At 38.2% G+C, this 13284-nt stretch overlaps 3 protein-coding genes across 3 annotated transcripts; 1 reads left to right on the plus strand and 2 right to left on the minus strand.

Annotated features, from left to right (window-relative positions):
• Positions 1-56: 56 nt before the first annotated feature.
• Positions 57-7002, plus strand: LOC103338897 (uncharacterized). The gene is made up of 10 exons (XM_008242168.2): positions 57-637; positions 878-1643; positions 2145-2760; positions 2986-3157; positions 3322-3682; positions 4234-4344; positions 4933-5284; positions 5969-6194; positions 6304-6525; positions 6655-7002. The coding sequence occupies exons 1-10, from the start codon at positions 123-125 to the stop codon at positions 6806-6808; spliced, it is 3495 nt and encodes a 1164-aa protein (XP_008240390.2). The 5' UTR covers positions 57-122; the 3' UTR covers positions 6809-7002.
• A 905-nt stretch (positions 7003-7907) lies between these two features.
• On the minus strand, positions 7908-9225 carry LOC148915457 (putative LRR receptor-like serine/threonine-protein kinase At1g05700). The gene is made up of 5 exons (XM_089041920.1): positions 9149-9225; positions 8553-9052; positions 8268-8409; positions 8088-8156; positions 7908-7983 (listed from the first exon to the last, which is right to left on the minus strand). Exons 1-5 carry the CDS (start codon positions 9223-9225, stop codon positions 7908-7910), a joined length of 864 nt encoding a protein of 287 aa, XP_088898046.1.
• A 1505-nt stretch (positions 9226-10730) lies between these two features.
• On the minus strand, positions 10731-12739 carry MYB54 (myb domain protein 54). The gene is made up of 3 exons (XM_008242167.2): positions 12104-12739; positions 11315-11794; positions 10731-11203 (listed from the first exon to the last, which is right to left on the minus strand). The coding sequence occupies exons 1-3, from the start codon at positions 12216-12218 to the stop codon at positions 11016-11018; spliced, it is 783 nt and encodes a 260-aa protein (XP_008240389.2). The 5' UTR covers positions 12219-12739; the 3' UTR covers positions 10731-11015.
• Between the last annotated feature and the right edge of the window lie 545 nt (positions 12740-13284).

The raw sequence follows: 13284 nt of genomic DNA on the forward strand, positions 1-13284 counted from the left end.
AACGCTATGGCCCAAATTGGGCGGTTAGCTGCTTTTTAATTTTTAAACGCCCTCCACTTACGGACTCCAGCTACAATTCAATTGAACTGCCAATTTGCATATTTCGTTCGTTCGGAAAAACAATGGAGGAGAAGGACGAACAACCATCAGAATCAGAAGCAGCAGCAGCAGCAGCAGCAAAAACCTCACTCTTCCCTGTACTACCCGTCTCTCAACAAATCACAAGCGTCCCTCACTGGCTTTCCAATACCAGCTTCACCACCCAACTCTCCGTCATAAACGACGCCGTTATCTCACACTTCAAACCTGACCCGCTTCCGTCACCACCACCACCGCAAGAACATGAAGAGGAGGAGGTGCCGTCCCAAGCAAAGCCATACGAGATGCTGGAATCTTCTTCTGGATCCGATAGAAGCGATGAGAGAGACAGGACGACAAAGAAGAAAAAGCATAAGAAGAGGAAGAACAAGAGGAGGAGAGAGAGGTCCGTTGAGAGAGGCCGTGGAGCATTCGCCGATTACGGGTCTAGAAAGTCCAGCGTTCGGGCTTGGGCCGACTCCGAGACTAAACCTTCCAAAGATTATTTCCTTGATTCTCATGGCGACCCCGACAATTTGGTGTTTGGATGTCTCTACAGGTATTTTGCTATTTTAGTTCGATAATATTTTTTGTCTCACTTTCCTTCAGTCTTTCTTTTGTCACTGACAAAGCTGATAAATGAATTGCTAATTGCTGTGCTTACATTTGGTGTATGTTTAGTTGGAAGTTTAATTTTCTCAGCAATAAAATCAAATTTTTATATCCAAATTGATTCGTTTTGATGCTATCACTATGAAGATGAAGCTTTTGAATTGACTGTCCCTAATTTGTAATGCAGAATGGACGTTGCTCGCTACAAGCCTTTTGCGGAGGTATCTGGGAGTGATTTTCAAGGTTTGTATCGGTGGAACCAGACAGGTACAACACTGGATAGAGATGCCGATGTTGATGCATTGGATGGTAAACTAAAATCTGCTGGTCGCTATTGGTCTGCAAAGTACATGGCTTTGGAACGCCATAAGAACTTAAAGCGTGCTCGCATACTTGTCCCCAGAGACCTTGCGGTTACAGTTTCCGGTGATTTTATTCCTTTAACGGATGGTCGATCATCCAATGAAGGTGTTGATGGCGATGATTCACTCTCAAGAACTTCAGTGGTTGAAGAATCTTGGGAAGATGAAGTAATACGCAAAACACGGGAGTTTAACAAATTGACGAGGGAGCAACCCCATGATGAAAAGGTTTGGTTAGCTTTTGCGGAATTTCAAGACAGGATTGCTGATATGCAACCCCAGAAAGGCGCTCGGTTGCAGACACTGGAAAAAAAGATTAGCATACTGGAGAAGGCGGCTGAGCTTAACCCAGATAATGAAGACCTGTTGCTCTCTCTTCTAAAGGCTTACCAAAGCAGAGACAGTTCTGATGTGTTAATTAGTAGATGGGAAAGGATACTCATTCAACATTCAGGAAGTTACAAGTTGTGGAGAGAGTTTTTGCGTGTATTTCAAGGGGAGTTCTCAAGGTTCAAGGTTTCAGACATGAGAAAAATGTACGCACATGCAATCCAGGCTTTATCTGCTGCATGCAGAAAGCACTTTAGGCAGGTTCTCAAATTTACTTAATGTTTTATGTTCTATTGGAGATTGTATTTATCTGTTCTCTATTACTTTCTCAAGAGATCAAGGGAATGTAGGAAATGAAGATAAAACTAGGTGTAAACCAAAAAGAAGAAGATAAATATCAGCATTAGATTTGGAAAGAAAATAGCTATTTCAGCCTTTTGCTGGTCCATGATGTTTTCCTGGTAACACTGGATGTACATCCCTAACAATGAACTGCAAAATGGGTTGGTAATAATTACATCGCATTATGGGGTTTATTTATACATTAGACTTTAAGACTACTAAAATGTTACGTGTTCAACACTTTTAAGACTTTTTTTTCCACTTTGTGCCTCATTTTATTTCCCAATTTTCTATGGCATCTATGGTTGTGGCTGCTCTAGGAATTGGAGGTTTTGAATTAGGCATCTTGAGACTTTAATAATTTCCAGAGCGTCTGAGGTTAACTTATTTTGGTTTACATTTGGTTCCCATTTGATGCAGGTTTGCCAAGCAGAAGACAGTCCTCCAGATCTTGCTACTGTTCAACTAGAACTTGGTCTGGTTGATATATTTATCAGTTTCTGTAGGTTTGAATGGCAGGCTGGCTATCAAGAGTTGGCCACTGCTTTATTTCAGGCTGAAATTGAATTCAGTTTGTTTTGTCCTTCATTACTCCTCACTGAGCAGAGTAAACAGATACTGTTTGAGCACTTTTGGAATAGTGATGGTGCAAGAGTTGGAGAAGAAGGTGCTCTTGGTTGGTCCACATGGTTGGAAAAAGAGGAAGAAAATAGGCAGAGGGTTATCCAAGAGGAGACTGCACATGATAATGAAGGTGGCTGGACAGGTTGGTCGGAACCACTAACCAAAAATAAGGAAAATAGTTTAAAGACAGAAAAGGAATCCGAAAGTAATGTTCTAGTTGAGGAGTTTCAAGAAGAATTTGAGGAAGAAGATGTCAAGAAAGAAGAAGATACTGAAGCTTTGCTAAAGATGCTAGGAATTGATGTTGATGTTGGTACTAGTGGTGAGATTAAAGACACTTCAACCTGGATCAAATGGTCGGAAGAAGAGTTATCGAGAGATTGTGTTCAATGGATGCCTGTTCATGCAAGAGGTTCACTCTTTCTCTCTGTGAATATGAATGTTCTTTCATGGGTGCATGCATCTTTCTCTTGGTCTTTGCCTATTTTTTGTTTCCCTTTGTTCTTTTCCCATTCACTGTCTTGCAATGAAACTCTTTTCCCGTTTAAGATGTAAATGTGCTTGAAGTTATTATGCATTCATCATTCCTGATAGCGATGCTCACAAAGTACTTACATTGGGTTTGAATATGAAACAGCTTCTATCTCTCATAATGTTGGTACACCCGATGGAGAAGCAGATGAGCACCTTTCGAGAGTAATAATGTTTGAAGATGTCAACGAGTACTTATTTTCCTTGAGCTCATCTGAGGCCCGTTTATCTCTAGTATTGCAATTCATTGATTTCTTTGGTGGGAAAACCTCTCAGTGGTGAGGTCCTATTATCACTTTATCTGTGTAATCTTATCCACTGTTGCATTGGATCTAGGTTCATATTTTCTTTTGTCTTTTTTTTGACAAAATAAGGGAACCTGACTTCCACAATGAAAGTAGACACTAATTGATGATATGCTTTTACCCCTCCCCCAAAACAGGATATCTACAAACAGTTCAACTTGGGCTGAGAAAGTCCTTAGCTTTGAGGCATTGCCAGATTCTATGTTACAAACTTTGAGAAGGGTTCATAATTTTTTAAGCAAAACACAAGGCAGTTCAAGTAATTTCAGCTTGGAATCTCTCTTGGGTACCTCCATTGACATCTACAGAAGAACAGACCTGATGAAATTTCTTCGTAATGCTACCTTGCTCTGTTTATCTGTTTTTCCACGTAATTTTGTCCTAGAAGATGCTGCTTTAGTTGCCGAAGAGCTATCTGTTATGAATTCGAATCCTTCCAGCTGTTCTGTTACCCCGTGTCGAGCTCTCGCAAAGTTTCTCTTAAAGAGTGACCGTCAGGTAGTAGTTATGTTTGAGTCTAATGGCGGATATGCACACATCATATCTTTCATATATAGGTCCTTGTTTTTAGATAAGGTTCTTTTAATATCTTAAATTCTAAAGCTATGAATTGTTTGGCCCTCATTTAGTAATTTTTTCCAGGTTTTGAGTAACCCATATTGTTTATAAAAAGGTTTTGAGTGTTTTCAATGAGAGACATGAAATAATTTGAGAAAGTTCCTATAAACATTATTTATGAATAATGCACAGATGCATGATGGTAGCAGGGCAAATTTTAAGTTGTTAATTATTGTTTATATATATTTTTATAAATAATCTGTAGTGAATTTTTTTTATCCATCAACATTGGATTTGAGTTGGCATAGCCTACAGTTATTAACTTCTGTATCTTATTAAAAGGCAGCAGTTGTGAGTAAGTTGGTCATTTTGCGAAATTAAATGATTGCACCTTCTCACATGCTCTAAAGAGGCAACCTTTTCTTTATTGAGTAACGGATTTGTATGATAGAATTCCTGATCTTGTCTATTTTGGCACTTTGTACAAATAGGATGTATTGCTATGTGGAGTTTATGCAAGAAGGGAGGCTTTTCATGGAAATATTGATCATGCAAGAAGAGTATTTGACATGGCATTGTCATCTATTGAAGGGCTTCCTTTGGTAAGATCTATATGTTTATTTAAAATAAGTTTTGTAGTGGCATATCAATTTAGCTACTGATGTTTGTTTGTGCTGAAAACTCATAATGTTATTTTTCAAAGTACATGTTAGTCATGTCAATGCTGATAGCAGCATATAGTTGAGAGATTGTGAGCCCGTTGGCGTAATGTTATTTTTCAAATTACATGTTAACAAGCGATCATATTGAACCTTACTACTACAATTTTATATTTCACGTCTTCTTTTTGGTCTGAAATATTTCACTTCTATGTTGAGTGGTTATGCTGACTTTGGTTGTCAACCTTCTGTAAATTTTTATTTTTTATTTTTAGCGATCCATCTCTTATATCTCAAGTCTGATATTAATTTGATAAACCTCTTAATTTTTTCTCAGTTAGATATGAATTCTCATGAGGCTGTTAGGTTTTGGATTAGCGCCAATTTGGCATCATATATTTTGAGGAGTTACCTCTTTCTTTCCTTGTTTTGGATTCCTTTCAATAATTTTTCAATTTTTTATCTGAAGGTTTTCTATGGACTTTGTTTGTTGGTATTTACTCTATGTATCTACTTTAATTTATTGAGCAGGAATTACGGTCTAATGCTTCCCTTCTATATTTCTGGTATGCTGAGACGGAACTTGGTAACAATAATGGCAGTGGGTGTGAATCATCATTTCGTGCGATGCATATTTTATTTTGCTTAGGAAGTGGTGTAACATATAGTCCATATAAAAGTCAACCATCAAATTTGCAATTGCTGAGAGCACGCCAAGGTTTCAAAGAAAGAATAAGGACAGTACAAATGGCATGGGTGCGAGGTGTTATAGACGATCAATCTGTTGCTCTCATATCTTCTGCAGCTTTATTCGAAGAGTTAACCTCTGGATGGGCTGCTGGTATTGAAGTTCTAGATCAGGCTTTTTCAATGGTGCTCCCAGGTATTTTTCTTGAGCATCGCATTATGCCCTCTCTTTTTTTGGTCGGACTCATTATGTCCTCTTTAATTACTGACATGTGATGGTTCAAGTATTTTACTTCATTTCTGTCAGTCATATTCTGGTTCCTCGACCCTTTATGTCCTCTGAAAGTCAAAGGTTTGGTAAAAGTATGAAATCTAATTCTGCGCAGGTATTAGTAATGATATTGAACATCACTTGATTGTGTTGATACTTGTGATGAAAGTTTTGAGGTATCTAAGTAGTGGAAGAACGAGGGAGAATGTTCTACAAAGCAATCCGGACATCAGAGATACCAGATATGCTCAAATATAGGAAATATATACTTATCAAAAGACAAGTCTAATTAATGAAAGGATAGTTCACCTATTTGCGTATGAGGCCAGCATCAATACCCCGGAGAACAAAAAGGAGCAAATTCTAATTTATTCAACCTCTATTTGCCATTACAGGCTTCAAATTGTAAGGAACCAATTAACAGGGCTTGGAACTTTGAGGAGTCAATTGACTGCTGAGGCTTGAGTCTTAATTCAGCAAATGCTTAACAAGAATGGAAATAAAAATCACAGCTTCTATAATATTATATTAAGCTTTTGCACTTTCCTTCTGATGCTATTATTTGACTGTAACATAATTAGAATATACTTGACTGCATGTGAACTGCAGAGAGAAAGAGCCGTAGTTATCAACTTGAATTTATGTTCAACTTTTACATGAAGATGCTTTGGAGACATCGTGGTCAATCAAGTCTATCAAAATGCTGGGAGTCCATATTGCAGGGGCTTCAAATATTTCCGTTCAGCCCAGAACTTTTAAATGATTTAATCGAGGTTGGCCATCTTTATACAACAGCTAATAAACTGCGATGGGTGTTTGATGACTGCTGTCAGAAGTAAGATGTTTTTCCTTCTGGCCCTCTTTATTGTAATATGATTATTTAAATTGTGGTAACATATGCATTATGTGTGATATATTTTCTTTTTTACCTCAAATATCCATAGGAAACCGTCTGTGGTTGTCTGGCTTTTTGCGTTGTCATTTGAGATGAGTAAAGGGGGATCACAGCATAGGATCCGTGGATTGTTTGAAAGGGCATTGGCAAGTGATAGGTTTCATAACTCAGTTGTTCTTTGGCGCTGCTACATTGCATATGAGATGAAGGTAGTATGCAATCCTTCAGCAGCTAGGCGGAATTTCTTTCGAGCTATTCATGCCTGCCCATGGTAAGATCTTGTTCCCTTATACAATTTCTGCCCAAACAAGGCCATGAATATGATCCTATCGCGACTTGAACAATTTCATGATCTGTTTATTGGCTGCTGCTTGTTAACTTTGTTTAATATCTATCATAGGTCAAAAAAGCTATGGCTTGATGGGTTTCTCAAATTAAATTCTACCTTGTCTGCAAAAGAGCTGTCAGATCTCCAAGAAGTTATGCGGGATAAGGAGCTGAATCTGAGAACAGACATATATGAAATTCTTTTGCAAGATGAGCTTGTACTTTAACAATTGCTGTACGAATCCCCTAATGGTACCAGGTTAGTGGTGCACTGTCATACTACTGTAATACTTGATCAAAACGGGTTGGAAGAGATTGTACGATGGTTGTAAGGAGGCCGTTGAAGCTAGGTACAAGTTAAACAGATGTATAACTGAGATTTTGTTGCTTAGATGTTATGAAATTCATTATCTTATTAACAGAGGCATAAGAAGTTGATATCTCTACCTCTCTCTGTGAACCTAATTAAAAACATTTATTCTCACAATATTTTGAAATACTCTGTAACGGTGAACTGTGAATGAAGCTGCGGAAAACATTCATACAGTGCATATACAGCAATTATTTGGTTTCATGGTGAACATAGTGGTCGATGATCAAACACGGAAATCTTTCAGAAGTTACTGAACATAAAAGAAATAAGAGAAACGTGAATTATGATGCCTAGTATCATCTGTGGCTTGTCACTGCATTCCTTGCCTCCTGATGGAGAGGGTATTTCACTTGAGTTATGGTGGCCTAAAGGGGGCGGGGGTGCTTCATATTGGTTGGGGCCACTGGAAGAGCGTGTTTGTAGCACCGGTGGTGAATCAGGTGGTGATAGACCTGGGGGTGGCAGAGAACCTGGTGGTGGTGAATTATGTGGTGATGGACCTGAGGGTGGCGGTGAATCTTTGGGTGGTGATGGACCTGGGGCCGGTGAATCTGGTGGTGGTGGACCTGGTGGTGTTGAATCTGGTGGTGGTGGTGGTGATGAGGTGTAGGGTGGACAAGACATTCCAGAGAGACAATTTCCGGTTAAACTGACAAAACAATTTGAAAGAAAAACAGAACCCTCTAGGTTATATTAAAACATTAAAATGGTTTCAAGATAACGAACATAACAGATTTGTAGAGCATGCATTAGACCAAATCTAGAACCATAACACATAAGATGAGACGAGGAACATTTTACTTACACTAATTTCAGGTGTTTATTTTGTGTAAGAGAGGTGGGTATGGATCCATTCAGTCTATTCTCTGACAAATCACTGGGAAGAATAGAAATTAGTTCCCGTGTATGCAGTGCTCAGTTGGCTAAATAGTTGTTCTGTTGATGGATGAAACTCACAGTAGATTTAGATTAGGCAAGGAGCCAAGGAAATCAGGAATAGGTCCATCCAAGCTGTTATTGTGAAAATCACTGCAAATCAAAAGAAAATTGGAAGCTTAGAAATGAATTAATGAGATATATGCAAGGTTAACTTATTACACATTTGTATTAATAACATTAAATACGCGACTCACATCTTTTGCAGCCCATCCATGGAACTAAAGTCTGGAAGCGGGCCAAACAGGCCGAAGCCACTGAGTTTCCTGGTTTTTTCATTTTTTAACATGATCACTTCAATTGAACTCTGGCATTTAAGTATTAATAATATGCTTGGGAATTAAAGTAGCTAGAGAGAGAGAGCAGTACACACTTACAGTGAGGTTACACGAGGAGTGGCATGAATAGTAGTATTAGTGCATTCAACCCATTCCCATGCAAAGGATGATGGAAGACAGGGATCGCCACTCCATTTCTGCAGTATCTCAAACTCTCTCTGCAGTGCTGCTAGCCCTTCCACTACATTATATATAAATTTATATCAGAGAAAATTAATGTACGAAATGTATATATATCTACGCATTAATTGACTATATACATATATATATATATCTATATATATTATATTTTAATACAAACACGGGAATGGAATTGTAGCAAACCATCTTTAGTGCTGGTTGTTGCTTGGGTTAGAGGGCCAGTGATAGTATAGAGTTCATAGGCATTGATGAGAGGAGGAAGCTTGGATTGAAAAGTTGACTCAATAGTGAAATTAGTGTTGGAATAAGCTGTGATGTTGGTAATGTAGACAGTGGATACGCTTCCAAAAGGAGGGACAATGGTGCCTGAATACGGGTTGCCGTCTACCAATACTTGTAAGGATCTTTTGTCAGTGGATGAATTGAGCGGCCGAATGACTTCAGAGAAGTAGGTGGTCATGTAGATGCGCACTTTTTGATCTTGTGATTGTGGAAGTCCGCTGGTGTCCAGAACCAAGGACCAAAGAGTGCCTATGGTTTCCACTGCATTTTGCAACACAGCTTCTGGAGGATTATCTTGTGCACTACTAGTATCACTGCTCCTTGCTTCCCCTTTCACATTCTCAGTAACTATAAAACCATTTGCCGGAACCCAAATTCGATCATATGCATCATCTGGATACCTAATTCATTAAGGCATAGTCATATGATATCCATTAATGCATAGTATTATACAACACATGTAATTAATAAGAAGAAACAGATATATAGCAGCGTACCTAACAGTTTGGTTTTTACCGTCAGTATGCCTATTTGCCAATAGCAGAGCGTAATTGGAATCAACATGGCTGTACATTTTGAAATCCAAGCTCCGCAATTCGAGTGCGGATATGAAGGGCAGCTGATTATCTTTAGTTTGAGCAACGCATATGCTCGTTGTATTTGCCTTGGCAACATAGATGGCCTCATAAGAAACGATATCATAGGGTTTGGTGACAACCGTGGTCCAATAGTTACCGTCGAACTAGAGCTCAAAGGTTGGGCCGAGAGAAGTAATTAAGGTTATCGTAAAAATCCCAATAACGGAAACTTGCTCGAACAAGAAGTCTCTCCCCAGATTTGCCAATTGGGATGGTGTAACAGTTTTTGTTCAAAGTTGGGAACACTCTTACAGTGCTGGTCCAATCAACTGGCGTGTTGCTGCTATAGTACTCATTGAACACATTGAGACTCATGCTTATTATGAATGTAAGCTTCGTCCCCGGTCCATACTATTGAGTTTTCATCTTTCTAAGTAGAGGATCCTGTAAAGCCACAGTCGATGCTCAGGAACACTGCATCGGCATGGGAGGAGGGATTTATTATGACGACAAACACTAGTAATGCTGGCAGAGCTATCAGATTCACAAGTACTAGAACAAGGTTAGCCATTAAAGTTGACAAGTACTATATATTTATTGCTACTTAAGATGATCAATATATAGAGAGAGGCCTTGCCTTTGCAATTGAATTGATCGTATAGAGGCGGGGGTGGGTGGAGGGATGGGATAATCAACTTTGACTTCCCTAACGTTTATGTCTTATGTCTTCAGTTGACCATTTATTAAATTATTAGCATTCGGAATTTGGGAGAGTGTCTGTCCTCAAAGCGCGGAACACACCAAATTAATAATTAAAATGAATGGAATAAAACTAAGATAAAATAAAGCAAAACCTAGAACTTATGAACGTACTAAGTCAATTAAACTTGCTGTCGCGTCTGAATTTTTTTATTTTAACTTACTGTCATCTTTTCTTATCCGGCAGTGTCCGGCAGCCCGATAATCATTTTTCTTATGCTAATTAATCCAATAATCATGATCAACAACAGGCAGGCAGGCAACATATATGTTCTTAAAAATTGAAAACATAATTGAATATTGGGTAGGTGCAAGCCGTACAATGTTTGTCAAACCCAGCCGCTAATTAAGTATATGCTACATGCTTGCTGCATTGCCATGAATATCATTCATGTTGCACAGCCTAGGCCCCAAGGCAAACACGGTCATGACAGTCAGAATTTTTGTTGTTCTTTGTTCACATATTTGTACTTTTACATATATTTTATATGATTAGATAGTCCTCACCAACCCAACCATTGAGATGTGAGATCTAGCATCTGGGAAACGAATTGAAGAGATAATTTCCGCAGGCAGTCGTCGACAGAGTATATATACTAGAAGAACCAGAAGAGAAAAAGAAAAGACATATATATATATATATATATATCCTTCATTTGTCACGCACAGCCACTATAACTCCACTCACACACATTTCACACAGAGTCAAAACTAGGGTATACAAAATGTCAGGAGATGCATATACACAAGCTCTAACGTACACGTACGTACGCACAGTCCTTCATATATTATATTAACAATATTTGCGCTACAGCTTCTTCCTTTCTATATGCTACAGATCATCCCTCTTTAAACATGATTTTCTGTGCATATCGATATACTTGACATGCATGCATCTAATTGGTAAGAACTAGTTCTAGTTAGGGTTTTTATATGTGATTAATGATAGTTTTACACGTTCGCTAAGATGTCATTGATCATCTTCATATCAAGACACCAAATATTACTACCAGTAACATAAATATAATTAAGAACTTCCATTAACAGACAAGAACTCTATAAAAGGAGCACCAGCTGCCTTGCTTATCTGTTGTCCCGCAGCTTCCTGATCAACCTCCTCCTCATCCTTTCTTGCATTATCTATCACTTCACTTCCATTCGACTCAGTATTTACTTGGAGAAAATCATAAAACTCAATTGGCTGATCTTTATGATCTGCAGCATATAAAGATGTATATAATTAGGAACCATGCATGAGAATATCATTAATATATGTATGGCTTATAATAGGGATATGCATGGCACAATTGGAGTGGTAATATTCACCTTGGTGCATTGTGACACAGATATTTGGATAATAGAACTCTCTTGGAAATGAAGGAGGAGGAGGAGGGTTATGAGTGAAAGCTGGATAGAATTTCCCAAAATAATTATATGCATCAAGGTTCCTCGTGATATCAGAGTTGATTTGCAGGTGATCTTGTTTTGAAGAGGATTTTGGAATATCGATGTTAATATTGGACGTCGTTAATGACGATTGAGGCACTGCAGTACTAGTAGTAGAAGAAGTCCTTATTAATTTGGCGTGAAGCCTAGATCTTTCTCTGCATCTGCGTGCCATGATGACATGCCAATGGTTCTTCACTGCGTTATCAGTGCGTCCCGGGAAAAGCCTTGCAATAATAGCCCATCTATTCCCATGGATACGGTGAGAGGCTAGGAGACGCTCTTCTTCCTCTTCTGTGAAAGGGTTCCTGTTGATTCTTGGGTCCAACTGATTGAACCATCTCAACCTACAGCTCTTTCCTGCGAGCAAATATCATTCAATTCATTATAGTTAATTCATTACAATTAACCACTCTCTCTCTCTCTCTCTCTCTCTCTCTCTCTCTCTCTTAATTAGTTGAATAAGTTGTTAATTAATCAATTACATACATAGTTTTTGCCCTAGCTAGCTGCAGAATGATTTGGGGGTTCTTAACTATATATAGATTAATTAATTAATTAGCTTGTTCATTATATATACCAAACCCAAACGAGATAGCTAGCAGTTGCCAACAATTATAACAAATGCAAACACATCAATCGGAAAAAGAAAAATGAAAATAGAAGTACCTGATCTTCCTTGGAGCTTTTCTGCAATTGCGTTCCAGTTATGAGGTCCATAACGTTCCACCAACTCCCTAAGCTTCTCGTCTTCAGCTGGCCTCCAGTGGCCTCTAGTGCACATCTTATGTATGTATGTATGTGTGTATATTCGATCCTCGATCAATTGTGTGTATTGATTAAAATAACACAAGAAGATCACAATCAAATAAATAGGAGTTAAAATTAAGCCTCTCTGCCTAGCTAGCTACCTATCTAATTCACTACGCACTACTGTTGGATCGTCGATGGCCGGCCCCTCTGTTTCCTTAATAACAAGTACAGTGCTCTTCTTCTTCCTGATCATCAATGAATCGATGGCGATTAATATATAGGAGCTAGCTAGCTTCGTAGTAGCTAGTCTATTATATATTGTATAAAGCGCCAACTGCAACGATGAAGACGAGCGTGGGGGCAAGGCAGTAAAGCAATCAAGACAATTAGAATTAAGCTACTCCAGGAGAGATGGATAGATATACAGATATCCCCATGAGCTTGATCGATTGATTATATAAGGGAGAGGGAGAGAGAGAGAGAGATATGGAAAGTATTTTCCGTTAGAGAGTGGGAGGGTTTGGACAGACCTTACACCTGCGATTGATGCAACGTCTTGGCTAACAAAAAACCACAATTATATCATCATCATCCATCAATTTATATTTTATTCTATATTATGTATATATTACATGAGAGAGAGAGATGGGTTGCTTGGTGGGGTGAAATATGGTTCCTCTTTCAACGTCTTTCCAAGTTTCTAACCTACAACGTCTACTTATAACCCACCTAGCCATCTTACTCTTTTTCTTTTTATTAATTAATTCCTCTACGTGTGTGTGTGTATATATATATATATATATATATAAACTCAAAGTAATTAATTAAGCAATGAAAACATTAACATAAATATGCTTCATCATTACATATAACTGATTACGTACCCATACAACTAACCCTAATTCAAATAATTGAACCTTATCTTAATTAAGACAAAGATTAAATAACTTTATATATAGAGTTCAACATATATATCTAAACATGGTGTTCATGGCTTTTCTCATTTGGGTGATTAATAAAGTTTCCCTCGTATGGGCGAGGTTCTTTTAAAAAAATGTAAATTTAGCGCTTACTATATAAATGCAGTTAATGTAATG

The sequence above is a fragment of the Prunus mume genome, linkage group LG7, assembly GCF_029339155.1.
Source record: "Prunus mume cultivar Tortuosa linkage group LG7, ASM2933915v1, whole genome shotgun sequence".
NCBI classification, from domain to species: Eukaryota; Viridiplantae; Streptophyta; class Magnoliopsida; order Rosales; family Rosaceae; genus Prunus; species Prunus mume.